This window comes from Maylandia zebra, linkage group LG4 (genome assembly GCF_041146795.1).
Source record: "Maylandia zebra isolate NMK-2024a linkage group LG4, Mzebra_GT3a, whole genome shotgun sequence".
NCBI lineage: Eukaryota > Metazoa > Chordata > Actinopteri > Cichliformes > Cichlidae > Maylandia > Maylandia zebra.
The window spans coordinates 7,502,260-7,524,208 of record NC_135170.1 but is presented as its reverse complement, the minus strand read 5'-3'; the positions used below and the strand labels follow the sequence as shown (position 1 = coordinate 7,524,208).

Genomic DNA, 21,949 nt, shown 5'->3' with positions numbered 1-21,949 from the left:
AAAGAAAATCACAACAGTTAAAGTTGAAAAGTGTGTGTTTTGTTAATTATCAGCATAATTACATTTTAGGTTAAACACTTTTTCAAAATCAATTCTCAGCAAGGTCTTTTTGTTACAAAATAAAACAGTCAGATAATGAATATGCAAAATATTATTTTGTGGATAACACACTAAAATTTTGCCCTGAGGATGTGGCTGAGAATGCAGTTTTTTTTATTGGAAAAAACAGTTTATACAAGACTTATCACAGTCACATCTCTGTACAAAAAATAAAACCATTACAGTGTGGCCCAGTGCTCAAAATCATTACTCATCCCTTCAGCTGATTTAAGCATAAAAACCATTTCATCTCTAAACCCAGTTTAAACAGAGCTGTTAAAAATGTGCTAACAGAGAAGCACAGATAAGAAAGTTTAAATGGACCAGAATCAAAACCATTGGATGTTTTAGCTTTTAAAAGATAAGTCCAGGTCATTAAAAAAATAACTATGTGGGCGTATGAATTCACTATTTCTCTCAAACTTAAATGATGAGTCTTGGCTCCAGCAGAGACTCCCACCGTTCTGTCACCTATGAGAAGAAAGTGAACATGTTAATTTAAGGACTAGTCAAGTCAGATTTATTTATACAGCACAATTAAAAATAAGACCTGTGCAGCTAAGAGAACAGAACAATGCAAGACAATAAATTCAATCGTGTCTACGATGATGTAGACCAGCGGGCAAGCACTGTGTCCGAGTCTGACAACACTGGAGCACCACAAGGGACTGTGCTCTCCGCTTTCCTATTCCCCTTCTACACCACAGACTTCAGCCACGGCACAGAGACCAGCCATCTTCAGATGATGGTTGTAGGATGCTAGCTGGATGCATCAGTGGGGGCAATGAGACAGAGTACTGGGCTGTGGAGCTGCAGAATCATCTGCAGCTCAACGTGACAAAGACCAAGGAAATGATTGTGGACTTGAGGAGGACCAGGAAACCAGCGACCCACGTTTCAATCCAGAGGGTCGAAAATAAAACTTGTAACCACATAATTTTCACAGGGATTAATAAAGTATTCTGATTTTGATCTATTCGGAGTGTAAAGGCTTTACAAAAACCGAAACAGCACTTACCCATTCAAAGGCTTAAAAACAAACAGTAAAACCTTAAAATCAATCTCAAACTGACTGGCAGCTAAGACGAGTGATATGTGGTCCTGTTAACTCATGAAAGAAGAGAAATGTCTAAAACAATCACACCTTATGGGGGGGGGGGGGAATAATAATTTATTCATTAAATAATAAATAATAAAGTAACATGACCTAATGCATCGGTGTCAAACTCTGGCCCGCGGGACAAATTTGGCCCGCAGCCTAATTACATTTGGCCCGTGAAGTCATACCAAATTACTATCAGAGCTGGCCTACTGGTATTATACAGCTAATATATATATTGTTTAGTATTAAGCTTTGCTTGTTCCATATTCAGTTTTTCAGCAAAGCGTGTTTGAGTCCATAAGAAAAGATTCATTCTTATATCTGGAGGAATAAATATATTTCAATAAATATTAACGTTAGCCCGCGACTTTGTTCCAGTTTTGAATTTTGGCCCACTGTGTATTTGAGTTTGACACCCCTGACTAATGTATGTAATGTAAAAAGGTTGATAAAGGGTCACACCCACAGAATTATCACCCTAATCAGCATCCATACATATATATTTAGCCTCTTATCTCATGGTTTTATTTTGCTCTTATCAGTGTCACATTCAGCAGCAGCAGATTGACTCAAGTAGCTCTGATAAATCTGCTGTGCACTTTGTGACCAGCTCCATTAAAAAACAGCAGATTTAAAGCACACCCACACTGGCTTTACTTTTACACTACCTGTGGCTTCAGAGGGTTATTAACAGCACATAAAGTCTTACCCAAGACCCTCTGGACACAGCATACTCCACCCTCTCGGAGCCATCTGGATTTTGATAGACTAGATCAAATTTTCCAGGTTCTCCGGAAGCTTTGGAAGAAGCAACAAGTTAGGAATCATTAGAAACAGAAATAAATTAGGAAGGTTAATTCTTAAATCTCTTAACTTCTTCTGAGAAAGTGTTCAGTTCTCTGAAAATGAAAAGGTTTTCACTGTAACGTATTATATATCACTACCAGTGACATGACCAGTTTAATTAGGTGCTGACAATTCAAAGACATCAGGAGTCGTCTTTTAAATTTTGATATAATTACTTACATGATACATTATTTTTAAAAAGGCATGATTATACACAGTTATGATATTGTATGCCAGCGGTGAACTGATCTCCTACCTTGAGAGACATTAAGGAGTTCAAGTTCAATCTGTCTGTTGATTGGGTCAAAGCTCACAATCTTTCCCTCCTAATATAAACAGAACCATAGTTGGTCATAGAGTACGAATGACAGTTTATACCATATTAGATATTATTAAATAAGCTTTTATTAGTAACATCATTCCAAGGTTGTGATTAGGTCATCACAACTGACTGCCCTCACCTTGTATTCAGATACCTCTGGTGTGTAGTTTTCAGTTAGCTCCAGCAGCTGCATTTAAACACATAGAATTAGGAAATGAATGCAATTCACTTTTTTATTCACACATTATTATTTATATAGCTTCAAATCACAACAGCAGTCGCTTTAAGGGGGCTTTACTCTGTAAGGCAGAGGCGCTACAATAACACAGAGGAAACAAAAGCACTCTGACAGCGCAACTCCCCTCGAAGAGCGAGGGCTGTAATACATCTGTGATGCTTTATGTTTTTATTACAATGCATCAGAGAGCAACTTAGTATCTTCCCCAAGGAAATTTGACATGAAGCAGCCAGCCATGTATTTATTTTATTTTATTACAATATGCCCTCATAATTATAATATTACCCTGCTTTTATAACAACACACTGATGTCTGACCTTTGACCTTTAAGCATTACATACTAAAATGATGTATTTTATTATCTTTAAAAATAGAATTGAAGCAGAAATGGCCGAAATCTTTGGTTTCAATAAGCTGAAAAAATGTGAGTGCGGCAGGGTGTGGTTTGTGGCTCAGCCGCAGGGGAGGGGTGGAGCAGCGGGTTCAGGGTGCCTGTCAGGGGAGTTTGACACACACCTGAGCTCCATCATCTAGCCATGGCTCCCCGATAAAAGACGTGCTGAGACCTGAGGTGGGAGGTGTGTGTGCTACAAGCAACTGCAGGCAATTATGGGCAAAATAACCACTGGCAGGGCTCTAGACTAACTTTTTGCCATGGGTGCACCGGTGCGCACCTTTAAAAAGTTAGGCGCACTCAAATTTTTCAACCGCATCGCTTAACACCGCAGTTTTACATGTGCACTTTTTTGGGGGGGAAATTGCAGTCCATACTGACAACATTCATTTCTAAACTATTAACTAACAATCTTGTGCTTAAAGTGCTTTCTTTTCATCTTTTCTTATTACCCACAGCTACATCCACTTCTGTCAGGCCTAGGCTGCTCATTAGGGCTGGGTATCATCACTGATTTCTATAATCCATTCGATTCCGGTTCTCAAAGTCCTGATTCTATTCAATTTAGCCTCAGACAGTCAGAAATATTCTAATTCTGATCATTTATCAGTACTGATACATGTGAGACTTCATCAGAATTGTGAACATCACAGCAGATGCCTTTGTGTGAAAGTAACTGAGAGAGAGAGAGCTGTGCATGAAGTGTGATTTTTATCATGGTGGAAGCAAAACAGCAAAAGTCAGAGGGAATTCATGACGACATTGATCAAATGTGAAGCGTAGTTTGCTGCTTCTTTTGCTGCTGGCTCGGTGAAGTTTGGTTGGAGAGACAAAACCTGCAGCTCAGAATCAGCGCAAAAAGACGTAAACACAGAGCGGACCGGACGCATCAGGATTGTTGAGCTCCGACAACATATCCGTCTACGGGCCGTCGGGTGAGAAAGCCGAGAAAGAGAAAGCTGATTCTGATGCGTCGGGTCAGGTCTGTGTTTACGTCTTTGTGTGGAATCCGTGTACCTGCTCTCATTTGCTGTTTGGTGGTTGTAGAAATAGTTTTGTGAGCTTTAATCTGAGAATCTGGCGTTTCTGGTAAAACACATTTATATTTAAAAGTCGATTCAGGATTTAATGAATCAATATCACTTTATTCAAGCTACTCACCTCCCACTTCCACCTGCACTTTCAACTGGACCATGGCCAATTTGAGAGGTCCCGCCCCTGACTATCTCTGATTGGTTTAGTCCACAATAGGGGCATAATGTGTGTCTGTTGTTGACCACACGGAGAGTTGCAGAGATTTTTTTTTTTTTTTTTTTGTTACCCGAACAGTTGGTCGCAGTGGTGCGACCAATTATTTTTTTAGTCGCACCACTGAAAAATTTGGTCGCACTCTGGAGCCCTGACTGGTGATCCAAAGTGGACAGGATAAACAATCCAAGGACTACCTATGAGAAAAGCTGAAAATTGGTGATTGACTTATGAGCTACTTAAATATATTAGTGGGTTACCTAGGCAACTGAAATACTCAAAGGTGACCTGCCATCAGCTTCAAAGACATGGGCAACAAACTAACTGCTTCCACTGTGGATGCAGTTTTAAACAACATAAAAAGCTGCTAATAATGGGTTCACAAAAATCTTTGTAAAACATGGTTCCTAATTCTTAGCGACTGCTACCCATAGTGGTTAGCTTCTGAACCACTGTAGCTAACGAGCTAGCCTCTAGCTAGGCAGGGCAAACTGCTGCTATTCAGTCACTTTTTCGACTTCTCTATAAAGAGTTGCAGAGGAGAAAAAAATCCCAGAGGCTCACTAACAGTGTATTTGCTTAGAGAACACTGGATTTAAACATTACATAAAATACTGCACTGTAAGTAAAACTCATGGCTTATGTCTGTGAAGCATTTTGATTTTTCACATAAGTTTACACCTGAACAGAAAATCTTTGATAACTGTCCCCCCGCCCCATAGTTAAGCTAATTTTGAGTGTTCTACAGTATATTAGCTACAACAGTGTACTACAGCTGATAAGGATGTTGAACAAACAAGGCACAGAAAAGCAAACTTGGAAGAGTTGACCTGATTTGTACAAATTGAAATGGCTTGCAGTGGACAGATGCAAGGTCATCGATGTCTACATCCTTGTGCATTAAAGAGGGAGTATGCTGTATTGTAAGAGGGCTGATCAGCCTGTTTCACTACCTCATCTACAGAAGGCAGAGGGTACAGCAGATTTAGACTTTTTTTTTCAAAATAAAAGTATGACATTATTCTCAAAATCATCAATAGTATTTTTTTTCTTAGTGTAGCCCTAAAACTCCTTCAGAACAACAGTACGAGGGCTGATAGCTTTCATTTTTAACCTGGAGATGACTGCAGCTTACAACACCCACCTTAAAGGCAATCCTCTGCCCCACCTGTGGAGGAGCAGCTAACAGGGGCATGGAGTTGTAGTCCTGCTTGGGTACACTCACAGCTTCCTTCTATAAATGGAGACAGAAAGTCAAGAATGCCTTTTAATTCATTTTACTTGAGAGCAGATATTACACTTAAATTTTAGGCTTCAGATGCAGACAAACCTGCAGGATCACTGACGTGTTGGTCAGTGAATCATTCTGGTAAGACGGCTCTGTGGCTCCATTATAGCTGGACCCAAAGCTGCTACTGTTCCCTCTGCTTGCTCCTCCTCTACCCCCACCCGTAACACTTGCTCCCTGACCACCGCCACATCTGGCTTTCCCTCTGCCGCGGCCTTGCCAAGGAGACTGAATACCTATGCCACCTCTGGGCTGCTGCAGCGGCCTTCGTATCACCAGCTGGATCTCGTCTTCACTGTCCGAGTTGGAACCCTTTGCTGCTGTATGAGGTGGCTCGGCTATGCTGGTGGTCTGTTCTGGATTATCGTTTGTAGGCTGCGGGGCTGAAGGAGCCTGACTTGATTCTGAGCTGGTAGCCGTGGTTTTTAAAGGTTTGTTTCTGGGCTGGATTTTCACACTGGCAGCCTCATCAGGAGAAGACTCTGTTTCTGAAGAGGATGACGATGACAGTGGAGGTTTTTTGGGGGCAGGTTTTGTGTTTGATGGGACCTTGGAGGGAGCAGGAGTGGAGGTGGGTGTTTTTGTTGTTTTTTTGGGTACGACATCTTCATCACTGCTGCTACTACTGGAATCTGAAGAGGAGGCTTTTTGTGGTTTTGATGCTTGGAGCTTCTTGGTGCTTTTACTCAGCCGGCTGACAGCAGCTGGAATCTTCGGGAGATCAGCTGGTTTGGGAGAAGCAGGAGCACCTTTTTTCTTTGGCTTCTTTTTCTTCTTCTCTTTCTTCTCTGTGGGGTTTCCCTGTACATTCTCATTCTGGTCATCACTTGCCACTAGGTTGGCACCGTCTGTCATTCTGTCCTCGTTATTTTTCTTCCTCTTTTTCTTCTTCCATTCGACACTCACTCCATTTTCTTCTGGCACAGTGTCTTCTGTGGCTCGCCGTCTCTTTCTGCCGCTTTCACTTGCTGCATCTGGATGACTGCTGTATCCATTCAACTCATTCATCCAGCCCACCTTCACCCTGACACAAAAACAGAACACATCTTAAAGGAATAGTTGAACATTATACATTATACAATGGATTTATTATGTCAAATTTCCTTGACACAAATAAAAAGGTCAGTGGCAAACTATCCAGGGTGTACCCTGCTTCTCACGGACGGACAGATGACCGAAATGAACGTCAAACCTGTTTACTTAGTTACTAGTTATCCAACCCTTACAGGGAAGTTGGAACCTTAAGACACACTCTTGATGACACAGGGCTAACACTGAGAAACAGCAGGCAACCACAAAAGCACATTTAAACCTACACATGATTTAGAATCAGCAGTCTGTCCAACATGCAGATCTCTGTGTTGTGAGAGGAAACCCACACAGATCTGAACCCCAGATGGCAGTGCAGAATACTGAAAAACTGACTGTTGTAAAGCATACAGCATTTGGTTTGTTGTAGCTTTTGAACTAACAAAATGAATACGTGTGAATTTAAATATTGTGTCGCTTATGTTAAGACTTAAACTTAACAAACTTGAGGTGTGTTGGTCATTTGAAGTATGTTACATTGGTGCATACTTCAAATTAGATTAGTACAGACTCAAGACTCTGGGGTGACAGGAGAATAAATGGTGCCACAAATTTTGGAAAATTAAGTCTACATGAAGTTTGTTTCAAATCCACACTTCACTCAATAGCCCTGTGCCAAATACGCGTATTTCATTTTTGCAAACAGAGCCTAAGAATAGATAACACTGAAAGGATGTTTTTAGTTGTATTTTATTAACGTTTTTCCCCTTTATGACGACAAAGTGTCTAAAAAATCATGATATACCGTGCCACGATCCAGGTTTTTGTTCATACCACCCAGAGCTAGGCAAGCAAGCAGCGTCCACATGGTACTAGCTGAGTGTTTAGAGACATGTTGTAACTAAATAACTCGTATTAAATATGCCAGGATCTGTCAGCGCTTTGAAAGTTACAACTAACAAAGCACGCGCACCTGACGCTGTCGTTGTCCCGCACCACGTAGATGCTCTCCGTGTGCGGCAGGTAGCAGTCTTCTATGAACAGGCTGAGGATGCTCCCGCCGCTGAATTCAAACTTCTCCCTGATGACGCTCTCCAGGTCGGCCACCACGCGACACACGTTTAGGTCTACGAGCAGCCAGCACATGCGGCAACCGACGACAGCCGGCGGCGGGTAGTCAAAGTACAGGCGCAGTCGGATAAAGTTGTTACTGTGGGCAGCCATGACGGCTACAGCACCAAAACACACCGGCTGCTGTACTCCCTCTGCGAGCTCAAAGACGACACTTCCGCTCTTCAAAATAAGAGTGCAAACTCAAATGTATTTCATTTCCCTATTCAAAGAAAAGATTATTATAGTAATAATAACTCTGTAATGACAGCTATACCCACATCATATCAACTTATCACGTATTCGTTTGTAGTCTCAGACTTTTATTTTAAATTATCACTTTTCAACGGAAGTGAGGCGCACGTGTTTGGCGCTGTCAATACCCTCGTTTACAATATTGACCTCTGCCGGCGTGGAGGAAGTACTGAATTATTACAGAGCTCCATCGCAGCCAAATATTCACCAGAGGCTCTTGTCGTAACTTTAAACTAAGCTCAAACTGAACTGAAAAATGACTTGAATAAAAGCTTATTCTTCTTGGGATTTTTTGTTAAAGTCCTTAAAACTGACTTTATGACTCATTCAAGCATTAAAAATGCACAGTTGAACCACTGGTCTGTCTACACATAATAGACAACTTATATCAGCATGGTTATCAGATTTTCCTTAAAAAACGAAAAAGAAAAACATTAGGACCAAAGAAAAAGTGGCAAGCCTAGATGCACTGTCTTACATCAGATGACCAGTTTCTGGAATCCATGTCTGCTAGAAATAGGAAAAATCCAGCAAGACCTGGAAAAATAAAAAAAGAGATATATTAAGACCTTGATCCATCTACTCTTGGCCAAAGTCGTGTCGGAAATGGTCTGAATGAAAAGGTCGCTGTAAACAAGCCATTCCTAAGGCTGCAGTATGTCATAGTACACAAAAACTGGATTGAAAATGAGGGGAAACAAGTCAAATCTAAAATGGTTCTAGCTATTATCAGCGTGTATGTCTCTGTAGGACACAGTAGGAGAGTCACTTTTATCCCAATACAGCAGTTCTGCACCTAAACTCTGAGCCTTTCCTGCCTCCTTGCCGTTTCTTTTATAACTGAACTGCTCACTTTGTCTGAACTGTGCGCATTTATATTGATGCTTTATGTCTGTCTTACGAGGTGCAGTGCTCTCTGTGCCTGTTTTAATTGTTAATTGCCCCTTGGGGATAAATTAAGTGTGTCTGGGATTTGAAATGAATGTTAGATCAAACTCATCGTCTTTTCTTCTTTTCTTTTGATGTTCATTGAGGTTTTTCAGAGTCCGTAGGTCACTTTACTCCCTTCAGTGCTCTGAGGTTATTCCAACTTTACTTTGTGACGCAATATTTAAAAAAACGTGTCGGTCAGCTGACCACGGGTTTGGTCATGTGATTTCTCGTTGCAGTTGAAATTATGCGGAGCCTTTACAGCTAGACACTTTAACGATGGGTTCCTTCCGAGTAGACTTTACTTTGTGTTTCTTACTCAGCGTTGTGCTGTCTAAAGGTAAGATATCCGCACTGTGGACGAGGCTCTTACAGACTTCTTCTCGGGGTTTTTTTTTACCTCCCACTTTGACTTCAAAACGAAAGTAACGTTTTGATCGCTCATCACAGACTGGTTTATTGTTTCTGGTAGAATGACGATGTAACACTGTCACACTGTAACCGAACACCAAGTTAACAAAGTGGATGTGATTGAATTCTGCGCAGGGCTCCCCTCTGCTCTGCGGAGCAAAGAAGCCTGGAACTATGTGGAGGTGAGAGACGGGGCCCACATGTTTTGGTGGCTCTATTATGCTGACAGTGTACAAGCCCAGTACAAGGACCTGCCTCTGGTCATGTGGCTGCAGGTAGGACTTCATGATTTTTGTTTTCCACCTTAACTGGGCTTCCAGCGTTGTCAGCATTTCAATCAAACTCCCGATTCGTCCCATTTACGAACATTTTACGCGTGTTTAGTCGCTTAGTATCAGTCCCATTACGTTTAGACCAAATAAATTGTCAATGAGATTTTCTTTTTACACGAATAAATAAATAACCTATATAGCAATTTAAACTTTGAATTCCTAACTTTGCCTGCAACTTCCCCCACGACCTTATGCTGACAGCTTAAAAAGTTATTTTTCATTTAGGCAGTAGGCTGTCTACAGTCTGCACCTACAATACCTGCACTGTCTGTAGGGTATCATATATTTTTGTAGTTCATTCAAGTTGAAGCATGCAAAAGTTTTTTTTGTACTGGACACAGAGAGTGATCCATCCCCAGACACTCAAGCGTTCAACTATTAGTTGGAGTAAGACTGGAAAGTGGGGGTCAGTCTTGTCTGTATGTTTCTGAGGGGGAACAAAAGTCCACAAGACTAATAATGCTTCAAGTATTTATGTCTTATTTAGTGATTCTCATCCCATATCAACTGTCTGTCTTGCCCGTTGTAAGCAAATACTGATTGAATAAATAATAAAGTCCACAGGAAGCTAAGAAATCCCCTGAAGCTGTTTGCTGAGCATCATTAATCGCTTAACAATCAGGTCTGTGACAAATCGAGCACATGCATGGTTGCATTCTCAAACATGTGCAGCATCATGCTACCATTCCATCTTCCTGTACAGTGATGTCTGCAGGAAGTTGTGATGTTCAGAGATTGTGTCCCTGTCTGATCAAATGATCAGGCCTTTGGTTAAAAATGGAATGGGGCTCAGACTGAGAGGTGGTAAGAGTGAGTAATGGCAGTGTTGTTTTTATTCCTAACTACAAAAGAGGAACAATTATGGTCTAATTTTAAACTTTCCACTTTATGACCTTGTATTGCATTATTTTTCTGATCCCACCCCCTGCCACCGAAAACAAACAAACAGTAATAGAGACGTGTACGTTAATGGCTCATTTAATACGAATGTGGCTTGTGCTGAGTTAAATGGCAAATATAAGTGTGTGTGTGTGTGTGTGTGTGTGTGTGTGTGTGTGTGTGTGTGTGTGTGTGTGTGTGTGTGTGTGTGTTTTAGGGTGGCCCAGGAGGATCTGGAACTGGCTTTGGCAACTTTGAGGAAATTGGACCCTTGAACAGAGATCTAGAGCCCAGAAAAACAAGCTGGGTAAAGATTTACTGTAACTGAAGAGTGCTTCAAAGAAAGTATGAATGAATAGATTAGCATGCTGACGTGTGTGTGTGTCACCTTTAGGTCCAGGCAGCCAATTTGTTATTTGTAGATAACCCTGTGGGCACTGGCTTTAGCTACACAGACAGGCCAGATGCCTATGCTACCAATGTGTCCACTGTAGCCTCAGACATGCTGGTGCTGCTCAAACACTTCTTCTCAGAAAAGCCTGAGTTCCAGGTATGTCCATTATTGCATTTTTTATTTTTATTTTTGCCTGTTTGTCAGAAAGATGGGCTCATCAAACGTTGTCTAAAGTGACTCCAAAACACATTAGTATTAAAGGACCTAAAGTGTACTGTTCTGTTCTTTTCAGAGCATCCCCTTCTACATTTTCTCTGAGTCATATGGAGGGAAGATGGCAGCTGCTATCTCCTTAGAGCTCAGCAAGGTGAGGTGACTTATTTTGGGATCTTTCTGTTGTTCTTTGCACAGCATTCAGTTCAGTGTGAGCTCCCTGCTATTGGAAAGTCCCAGTAATAAAGATGTCATGTGATAGAAAAGGGAAGTAGAGACAACGTGACGTTTAAAGAAAAAAAAGCCTGTTCTTCTGGAGAACTAAGCAATAACTTTTATTGTAGTTTGTTTTATTTTTTTAGCTGGTCACATATTTTTTTATATTTTATGAGAGAGATATTTAGAGCTGTTAATGATTTATATTCTGTTTAAAGCACATTGATTGAGTTAAGTAACATGAAATGTGCTTTATAAATATAGCTGACATTCGCAATGTTAAATTGATAGGTATGCTGTATGAAATCAGATGATGGCCATTTGTACCACCAGTCAAAAGTTTGGACACACCTTCTCATTTAATGGGTTTTCTTTATTTTCATGACTGTTTACATTGTAGATTCTCCCTGAAGGCATCAAAACTATGAATGAACACATATGGAATTATATAGTAAACAACTCAAAGGATGTTTTATATTTTAGATTCTTCCAAATATCCACCCTTCGCTTTGATTACTGCTTTGCACACTCTTTGCATTCTCTGGATGAGCTTCATGAGGTCGTCACTTATAATGGTTTTTCAACAGTCTTGAAGGAGTTCCCAGACCATCGTCCCAAACCATCTCCACTGGGTTTAGGTCAGGTGACTGTGGAGGCCAGGCCTCCATCACTCTCCTTTTTGATCAAACAGTCCTTAGACAGCCTGGAGGTGTGTTTGGTGTCATTGTTGTTGAAGAATGGTCCAATGAAACACAAACCTGATGAGATGGCATGCCGCTGCAGGATGCTGTGGTAGCCATGCTGGTTCAGTGTGCCTTCAATTTTGAACAAACCCCCAACTGTGTCACCAGCAAAGCACCCCCACACCATCACACCTCCTCCTCCATGCTTCACAGTAGGAACTTCCTTTCACCTTTTCTGCTTTGCACAAAGAAATGGTGGGTGGAACCAAAGATCTCCAATTTGGACTCATCAGACCAAAGCACAGATGTCCACTGGTCTAATGTCCATTCCTTGTGTTTCTCTGCCCAAAACAAACCTCTTCTGCTTGTTGCTTTTTCTTAGTCGTGGTTTCTTAGCAGCTATTTGACCATAAAGGCCGGATTCACACAGTGTCCTCTGAACAGTTGATGTAGAGATGTGTCTGCTACTGGAACTCTGTGTGACATTTATCTGAGCTCTAATCTGTTAACTTGAGATTTGTGAGGCTGGTGACTCGGATGAATTTATCCTGAGCAGCAGAGGTGACTCTTGGTCTTCCTTTCCTGGGGCGTCCTCATGTGAGCCAGTTTCATTAAGGCACTTGATGGTTTTGCGACTGCACTTGGGGACACATTCAAAGTTAGCAATGTTCTGGACTGACTGACCTTCAGTTCTTAAAGTAATGATGGGCTGTTTCTCTTTACTTAGCTGATTGGTTCTCGCACTAATATGAATTCTAGCAGTTATCAAATGGGACTGTCAGCTGTGTACTAACACGACTTCTGTCCAACACAGTCTCTCAGTCTCAACCCCAATAAGAAGGCACAAAATTCCACAAATGAACCCTGACACAGCACACCTGTGACGTGAAACCATTTCAGGTGACTACATCATGAAGCTCACTGAGAGAAGGCCAAGGGTTTGCAGCCCTGTCAACAAAGCAAAGGGGTGGTTACTTTGAAGAATCTGAAATATAAAACATATTTATTTATCAATATTTTTCTTTGTTACATCATTCCATGTATCTTGCTTCATATATTTGGTGTCGTCAGTATGTATCTACAATGTAGAAATTAGTAAAAAATAAATAAAACCATTCATTTGTGTCTCTCATCTTTTTATAGGCCATAACCCAAGGGACAGTCAAATGCAACTTTTCTGGTGTGGCACTTGGAGACTCATGGATTTCACCACTGGGTCAGTATCAGATATTAAGTATCAACACCATGTGCCAAGAAAGACTTCATTTTAACCATAGGATGAGAACAAATGGCAGGTTTTTGCTGTTGGCGTTAAAAACTGAGAATTCTTTTATGTAAAACTTCAAGCAAGGCTGAGTGAATTTCTGTTGATACACTTTTGTTTCATCCACAGACTCTGTTATGACATGGGGACCATATCTCTACATCACTGTAAGTAACACACCATAGACTGCATATATGAACCTGTCTTGATGTCACCAGTTGGTACAATCCTGCATTTTCACCATTGCGATCTTGGGGTTTTAAAACCGGATGTGATGAGTGAAACATGGATCTGACTGAAAAACGTTGCGAGCTCATTGGCTACCACTTATCATTGGGTTCTTTTTCCTTTAGCATAATCAGTTTATCCTCCTTTCTGTCTCTAATAGTGATCATAACTTACTAAATGAACTCCATTTTGCATTCACTATGACCTGAAATTAGCATCTAATCTCAACAGTGTCATCATTTACAAAAAATGATGACACTGTTGAGATTATGAAGCTACGATGATCTTTCATATACAGTGTATGTAACACAGAGTCTTTTTGTCCATTGTGTTGAGCTTCCATATGATTCTGTCTGCAGTCCCTCCTGGATGATTACGGCCTGGCAGATGTCAGTAAGGCAGCAGAGGCAGTGAAGCAAGCCGTGGAGCAGGGCCAGTTTCTTAAAGCGACTGAGCTGTGGTCTATGACGGAGTCTGCCGTAGAGCGGGTTTGTACAACACTACATAATTTGGAGAAAATGCTTGCTGGATATTTAATGCATTGTCTAATCTTAAATTGCTTTATGGAAGTGGTGTTCCATCGGGGCAATCAGGGCAAGCAGTGCTTGTCTAGTAAAATCTACCAACAGACATTAATTTAAACATACAAAAGAGAAAGCATCTCTCCTTTCATCTCAAACAACCTTGTCGTAAAACTTCTCACCTGTTTGCATTGTTCTTGAAGTTACTGCCATCTTGTGGCCATAGTTTGTTCATGGCTCTGGAAGCAGAATTAACTCTGCTTGACTCCATTCTTTGGAATCTGCATCGGCCAATGTTTTCATGGGCAAATCTGTGTCCCAATAAAAATGGCTTCAGCCTGTCAAGCTGAGAAGCCATGTTTGCCTATGTACATCATAAACTTCTGATGTACATATCTGACTGATAGTGGAAACTGATATGATCTCTTCAACAGTGTTATAAGATAGTGTGTGTATGGAATCGCTGTTGCTTTTAGCTTTTATTCTGTTATACATGCATAACCTGTTTAACTGAGCTGACTATTAGTACAACTATATATTAATATGGTCACCTTTGGCTAGGAGCATACACACTGAAGATATGTTATATTTTTGTGTAAACAAAATGTTAATAAAGTAGTTTTTGCCATATTTATGTATTGTTTTGTCTTATTTTTGGTTTTCCTTAAGAATACCAATGGAGTCAACTTCTACAACATCCTAACTCAGAGTTCAGATGAGAAGCTCACCTCTTCTGCAGGGCTGGACTTTATCAGTAAGACTCTGATCTAAATGATTCCATCTAGTTAGTAAACTAGACCACATGGGTTTGGTGATTTTAAAATAAACCTGTCCTACTTAAGTCTAAATGTAAAGTAAAAGTAAAAAGTAAAAAAAAAATTTCGATGACTATCTACTGATGCTCTTCCTACTTTATACCAGGTCTGCAGAAACATCGTCACATTCGCCCCCTCCACAGCCAGTCCCTGAGTCAGCTGATGAATGGACCAATAAGGAAGAAGCTGGGTATCATTCCTGACAATGTCACATGGGGAGGTACGATTTCTTGAAGTGAAAGATCAAGGAACTGTTTGTCCTTTCATTTTAGATGCTTGAAAATACTAAACATCATAAAACCTTGTTCCCTCTCCTGTTTTTGCTGTGACCTCAGGTCAGGCTGATGAGGTCTTCACTAACATGGCAGGAGACTTTATGAAGCCAGTGGTGGACATAGTTGACCAGCTGCTGACTGCTGGAGTTAAAGTCACAGTCTACAATGGACAGCTTGATCTCATTGTGGACACTTTGGGTTAGTTACTCAGTAAATCACGAAGATGGGTGACGCACCAAGTACAGGGAGGGCCATTTATATGGATACACCGTGATATTAAAGTCCTGTTTGTGGCACATTAGTATATGTGAGGGGGCAAACTCCTCAAGATGGGTGGTGACCATGGTGGTCATTTAGAAGTCGGCCATCTTGGATACAACTTTTGTTTTTTCAATAGGAAGAGGGCCATGTGACACATCAAACTTATTGGTAATGTCACAAGAAAAACAATGGTGTGCTTGGTTTCAACGTAACTTTATTCTTTCATGAGTTATTTACAAGTTTCTGACCACTTATAAAATGTGTTCAATGTGCTGCCCATTGTGTTGGATTGTCAATGCAACCCTCTTCTCCCACTCTTCACACACTGATAGCAACACCGCAGGAGAAATGCCAGCACAGGCATCCAGTATCCGTAGTTTCAGGTGCTGCACATCTCGTATTTTCACACCATAGACAATTGCCTTCAGATGACCCCAAAGATAAAAGTCTAAGGGGGTCAGATCGGGAGACCTTGGGGGCCATTCAACTGGCCCACGACGACTAATCCACTTTCCAGAAAACTGTTCATCTAGGAATGCTCGGACCTGGCACCCATAATGTGGTGGTGCACCATCTTGCTGGAAAAACTCAGGGAACGTGCCAGCTTCAGTGCATAAAGAGGGAAACACATCATCATGTAGCAATTTCAAATATCCAGTGGCCTTGAGGTTTCCATTGATGAAGAATGGACCCACTATCGTTGTACCCCATATACCACACCAAACCATCACTTTTGTTGTTCCAACAGTCTTGGAGGGATCCATCCAATGTGGGTTAGTGTCAGACCAATAGCGGTGGTTTTGTTTGTTAACTTCACCATTCACATAAAAGTTTGCCTCATCACTGAACAAAATCTTCAGCGTGAACTGAGGGTCCTGTTCCAATTTTTGTTTTGCCCATTCTGCAAATTCTGTGCACCGATCTGGGTCATCCTCGTTGAGATGCTGCAGTAGCTGGAGTTTGCAAGGGTGCCATTTGTGAGTAGCTAATATCCGCCGAAGGGATGTTCGACTAATGCCACTCTCCAGTGACATGCGGCGAGTGCTACGCTGTGGGCTCTTGCTGAATGAAGCTAGGACAGCCACTGATGTTTCTTCATTAGTGACAGTTTTCTTGCGTCCACATTTTGGCAAATCCAACACTGAACCAGTTTCACAAAACTTAGCAAGCAGTTTGCTAACTGTAGCATGGGAGATGGGTGGTCTCGTAGGGTGTCTTGCATTGAAATCGGCTGCAATGACCCGGTTACTGCGTTCACCAGATATCAACACATTTTCTATCCACTCCTAACCTTTCTGACATGTCAATGGCTGTGAACAAAGAAACTTGTAAATAACTCATGAAAGAATAAAGTTGCGTTGAAACCAAGCACACCATTGTTTTTCTTGTGACATTACCAATAAGTTTGATGTGTCACATGGCCCTCTTCCTATTGGAAAAAACAAAAGTTGTATCCAAGATGGCCGACTTCTAAATGACCACCATGGTCACCACCCATATTCAGGAGTTTGCCCCCTCACATATACTAATGTGCCACAAACAGGACTTTAATGTCACCAGACAAGTCCCATTTTATTATGGTGTATCTATATAAATGGCCCACCCTGTATATGTCCCTGTTGAGTCTAATCACCTGGATCTTTGTCTTCTCACAGGTCAGGAGCTGTGGGTGAAGCAGCTAAAGTGGGAGGGGATTCGTAATTTTAACGAGCTTAAGTGGACTCCCCTCGATGATCCTGCCACCCCGGGCGTTACTGGAGCTTTCTGCAAGACTTTTAAGAACTTTGCCTTTTATTGGATTCTCAAAGCTGGTCACATGGTAAGCTAGAATGAGTCAGTTGATGAAATGTAGATAAACAGAACCTCATTTCTTTTTATTAATATTAATATTTAACATAAAATGTCATCCTTTTTGTCTGTCCTCACAGATTCCTTCAGATCAGGGACCTATGGCCTTGCAGATGCTGAAGATGATCACCCAGCAGGCCTGAACACCTTTCTCTGATCCAAGCTGGAAGTGCACTGACAATCATAATGATCACATTATTTTTAAAAAATATATAAATTTCACTCCCTGCTAAACAAACTCCAAAGTGCAGTTGATTACAATACTGTGTAACATTTTAACCCAATAAAAAGCAATAAAGACACATTTGTTTCATAAAGGCTACTTTGTTGTCTTTATTTAAATGTTGTACAGAGTGTCAAATAACAGTTGTACAGTACAGAGTCCTGAGCCACCCCTCATTTTATGAAATGGGGAAACGGATGCAGTGATTTATTCCATCCATCCATCCATCTTCATCCGCTTTGTCCGGAGCCGGGTCGCGGGGGCAGCAGCCTAAGCAAAGAGGCCCAGACCTCCCTCTCCCCAGCCACCTCCTCCAGCTTATCCGGGGGAACACCAAGGCGTTCCCAGGCCAGCCGAGAGATATAATCTCTCCAGCGTGTCCTGGGTCTGCCCCGGGGCCTCCTCCCGGTGGGACATGCCTGGAACACCTCACCCAGGAGGCGCCCAGGGGGCATCCTTGTCAGATGCCCGAACCACCTCAGCTGGCTCCTTTCGATGTGGAGCAGCAGCTGCTCTACTCTGAGCCCCTCCCAGATGGCCGAACTTCTCACCCTATCTCTAAGGGAGAGGCCAGCCACCCTTCGGAGGAAGCTCATTTCTGCCGCTTGTATCCGCGATCTCGTTCTTTCGGTCACTACCCACAGCTCGTGGCCATAGGTGAGGGTAGGGACGTAGATCGACCGGTAACTTGAGAGCTTCGCTTTTACACTCAGCTCCCTCTTCACCACGACGGACCGGTGCAGTGTCCGCATTACTGCAGCTGCAGCCCCAATCCGTCTGTTGATCTCCGGCTCCCTTCTCCCATCACTCGCGAACAAGACCCCGAGATACTTGAACTCCTCCACTTGGGGCAGGAACTCATCCCCGACCCGGAGTGGGCACTCCACCCTTTTCCGGCTGAGAACCATGGCCTCAGATTTGTAGGTGCTGATCCTCATTCCCGCTGCTTCACACTCGGCTGCGAACCGCTCCAGTGCGAGCTGGAGGCCCTCACCCGATGAAGCCAACAGAACCACATCATCTGCAAAAATCAGAGATGAGATTCTGAGGCCACCAAAGCGAAAGCCCTCCGCCACTTGGCTGCGCCTAGAAATCCTGTCCATAAAAATTATGAACAGAACCGGAGACAAAGGGCAGCCCTGGCGAAGCCCATCACCCACCGGGAACGAGTCCGACTTATTGCCGGCAATGCGAACCAAGCTCTTGCAACGGTTGTATAGGGATCGAATGGCCCGTAGCAATGGGCCAGACACCCCATACTCCCGCAACACCTCCCACAGGACACCCCGAGGGACACGGTCGAATGCCTTCTCCAAGTCCACAAAACACATGTAGACTGGTTGGGCAAACTCCCATGCACCGTCAAGTATCCTGGAGAGGATAAAGAGCTGGTCCAGTGTTCCGCGACCAGGACGAAAACCGCATTGTTCCTCCTGTATCCGAGGTTCGACTAACGGACGAACTCTCCTTTCCAGCACCCTGGCATAGACTTTCCCAGGGAGGCTGAGGAGTGTGATCCCCCTGTAGTTGGAACACACCCTCCGGTCCCCTTTCTTAAAGATGGGGACCACCACCCCGGTCTGCCAGTCCACAGGTACTGCCCCTGATCTCCACGCAACATGGCAGAGGCGTGTCAACCAGGACAGCCCTACAACGTCCAGAGCCTTCAGGAACTCGGGGCGGACCTCATCAACACCAGGGGCTCTGCCACCAAGGAGTTGTTTAACTGCCTCAGTGACCTCGCCCCCGGAAATTGGCGGGTCATTCCCCTCATCCCCAGACTCTGCTTCCTCCTCGGAAGACGTGTCAGTGGGATTAAGGAGGTCCTCGAAGTATTCCTTCCACCGCCTGACAATTTTCTCAGTCGACGTCAGCAGCGCTCCGCCAGCACTATACACAGTGCAGGTAGAGCACCGCTTTCCCCTCCTGAGACGTCTGACGGTTTGCCAGAATCTCTTCGAGGCAGTCCGAAAGTCTTTTTCCATGGCCTCTCCGAACTCCTCCCACACCCGAGTTTTTGCTTCAGCCACTGCCTGAGCCGCATTCCGCTTGGCCTGTCGATACCTGTCGGCTGCCTCCGGAGTCCCACAGGCTAACCAAGCCCGATAGGACTCCTTCTTGATTTATTGAAAACGTGTAAACAAATGGAAATGCTGCATATAAAGCAAAAACAGTTTATTCTTCAACAGTCTGAACTCTGTTAGGTAAGCATTCATGAAAGTTCTTTAAGTACAGGGAGTGCAGAATTATTAGGCAAGTTGTATTTTTGAGGAATAAATTTATTATTGAACAACAACCATGTTCTCAATGAACCCAAAAAAACTCATTAATATCAAAGCTGAATGTATTTGGAAGTAGTTTTTAGTTTGTTTTTAGTTTTAGCTATTTTAGGGGGATATCTGTGTGTGCAGGTGACTATTACTGTGCAGAATTATTAGGCAACTTAACAAAAAACAAATATATACCCATTTCAATTATTTATTTTTACCAGTGACACCAATATAACATCTCCACATTCACAAATATACATTTCTGACATTCAAAAACTAAACAAAAACAAATCAGCGACCAATATAGCCACCTTTCTTTGCAAGGACACTCAAAAGCCTGCCATCCATGGATTCTGTCAGTGTTTTGATCTGTTCACCATCAACATTGCGTGCAGCAGCAACCACAGCCTCCCAGACACTGTTCAGAGAGGTGTACTGTTTTCCCTCCTTGTAAATCTCACATTTGATGATGGACCACAGGTTCTCAATGGGGTTCAGATCAGGTGAACAAGGAGGCCATGTCATTAGTTTTTCTTCTTTTATACCCTTTTTTGCCAGCCACGCTGTGGAGTACTTGGACGCGTGTGATGGAGCATTGTCCTGCATGAAAATCATGTTTTTCTTGAAGGATGCAGACTTCTTCCTGTACCACTGCTTGAAGAAGGTGTCTTCCAGAAACTGGCAGTAGGACTGGGAGTTGAGCTTGACTCCATCCTCAACCCGAAAAGGCCCCACAAGCTCATCTTTGATGATACCAGCCCAAACCAGTACTCCACCTCCACCTTGCTGGCGTCTGAGTCGGACTGGAGCTCTCTGCCCTTTACCAATCCAGCCACGGGCCCATCCATCTGGCCCATCAAGACTCACTCTCATTTCATCAGTCCATAAAACCTTGGAAAAATCAGTCTTGAGATATTTCTTGGCCCAGTCTTGACGTTTCAGCTTGTGTGTCTTGTTCAGTGGTGGTCGTCTTTCAGCCTTTCTTACCTTGGCCATGTCTCTGAGTATTGCACACCTTGTGCTTTTGGGCACTCCAGTGATGTTGCAGCTCTGAAATATGGCCAAACTGGTGGCAAGTGGCATCTTGGCAGCTGCACGCTTGACTTTTCTCAGTTCATGGGCCGTTATTTTGCGCCTTGGTTTTTCCACACGCTTCTTGCGACCCTGTTGACTATTTTGAATGAAACGCTTGATTGTTCGATGATCACGCTTCAGAAGCTTTGCAATTTTGAGACTGCTGCATCCCTCTGCAAGATATCTCACTATTTTTGACTTTTCTGAGCCTGTCAAGTCCTTCTTTTGACCCATTTTGCCAAAGGAAAGGAAGTTGCCTAATAATTATGCACACCTGATATAGGGTGTTGATGTCATTAGACCACACCCCTTCTCATTACAGAGATGCACATCACCTAATATGCTTAATTGGTAGTAGGCTTTCGAGCCTATACAGCTTGGAGTAAGACAACATGCATGAAGAGGATGATGTGGACAAAATACTCATTTGCCTAATAATTCTGCACTCCCTGTAGAAGAAGAAAGACATCCTGAGGTGCTTCTTGGGATCTTAGCTGCCTTTTTTGTTAAGATGATCCCACACTGCTTCAGTAATGATGAGGATGTTGAGGATCCTTAAATTACAACCAAAACTTCCATCACTGAGCACAGTCAGAAGATCCGTTTACCCTTTGACATTTAAAACGAACTTTCCTTGACATTTGAGGAAACATACCATATGTAATCATCGTCTTCATGCAATAATGTTGTACTGTAAGAATCTCTCTATGTTTGCTCCGAAAGAATAATAACACAAAAATGAATATTGTATAGCCTTTACTTTTTGGCTGGTATTAAGCACTGGCTTCACCATTGTCTAGGTGGGATGATAGACCTTAGCCACCTTGGCTCTGGGCCATGTTAGTACCAAAGCTTAGCGAACATGGTCGAAACTGTCAGGGTTTCTTTTTTCTCCACAAAACTTCATCACATAAAAGCAGAAACTAACATAATTCCCATTAGACACAGGGGTACTATGAGTTTGAGCGGTGGAGAAGCCAGGTGAAAGCGGAGACGGAGAAGCTCATCAGCTGAGTATTGGTAACGTCCAGCACTAGGTCGGTAGACCAATGACATAAAAATCCAGACCCACACGAGCAAGACGCAGATCCTGCTAGGCCACATCACGGACAGTCAGGTAAGCCAAACAGTCAGGTGTAAGGATCCGAGGGAGACAACGGCCAAAACAAACAGGCAGATGA

The 21,949-nt window shown here is 42.7% G+C and overlaps 2 protein-coding genes across 2 annotated transcripts; one reads left to right on the top strand and one right to left on the bottom strand.

The window, feature by feature from the left end:
• Positions 1–17: 17 nt before the first annotated feature.
• On the bottom strand, positions 18–7,967 carry coil (coilin p80). The gene is made up of 7 exons (XM_012923947.4): positions 7,540–7,967; positions 5,580–6,561; positions 5,394–5,483; positions 2,509–2,556; positions 2,304–2,373; positions 1,911–1,999; positions 18–570 (listed from the first exon to the last, which is right to left on the bottom strand). The coding sequence occupies exons 1-7, from the start codon at positions 7,788–7,790 to the stop codon at positions 523–525; spliced, it is 1,578 nt and encodes a 525-aa protein (XP_012779401.1). The 5' UTR covers positions 7,791–7,967; the 3' UTR covers positions 18–522.
• A 1,101-nt stretch (positions 7,968–9,068) lies between these two features.
• Positions 9,069–17,518, top strand: scpep1 (serine carboxypeptidase 1). Its single transcript, XM_004568619.3, has 13 exons — positions 9,069–9,201; positions 9,408–9,547; positions 10,701–10,790; positions 10,878–11,033; positions 11,170–11,244; positions 13,133–13,205; positions 13,383–13,420; positions 13,841–13,969; positions 14,672–14,756; positions 14,924–15,037; positions 15,153–15,290; positions 17,009–17,172; positions 17,282–17,518. The coding sequence occupies exons 1-13, from the start codon at positions 9,141–9,143 to the stop codon at positions 17,342–17,344; spliced, it is 1,326 nt and encodes a 441-aa protein (XP_004568676.1). The 5' UTR covers positions 9,069–9,140; the 3' UTR covers positions 17,345–17,518.
• Positions 17,519–21,949: the final 4,431 nt, after the last annotated feature.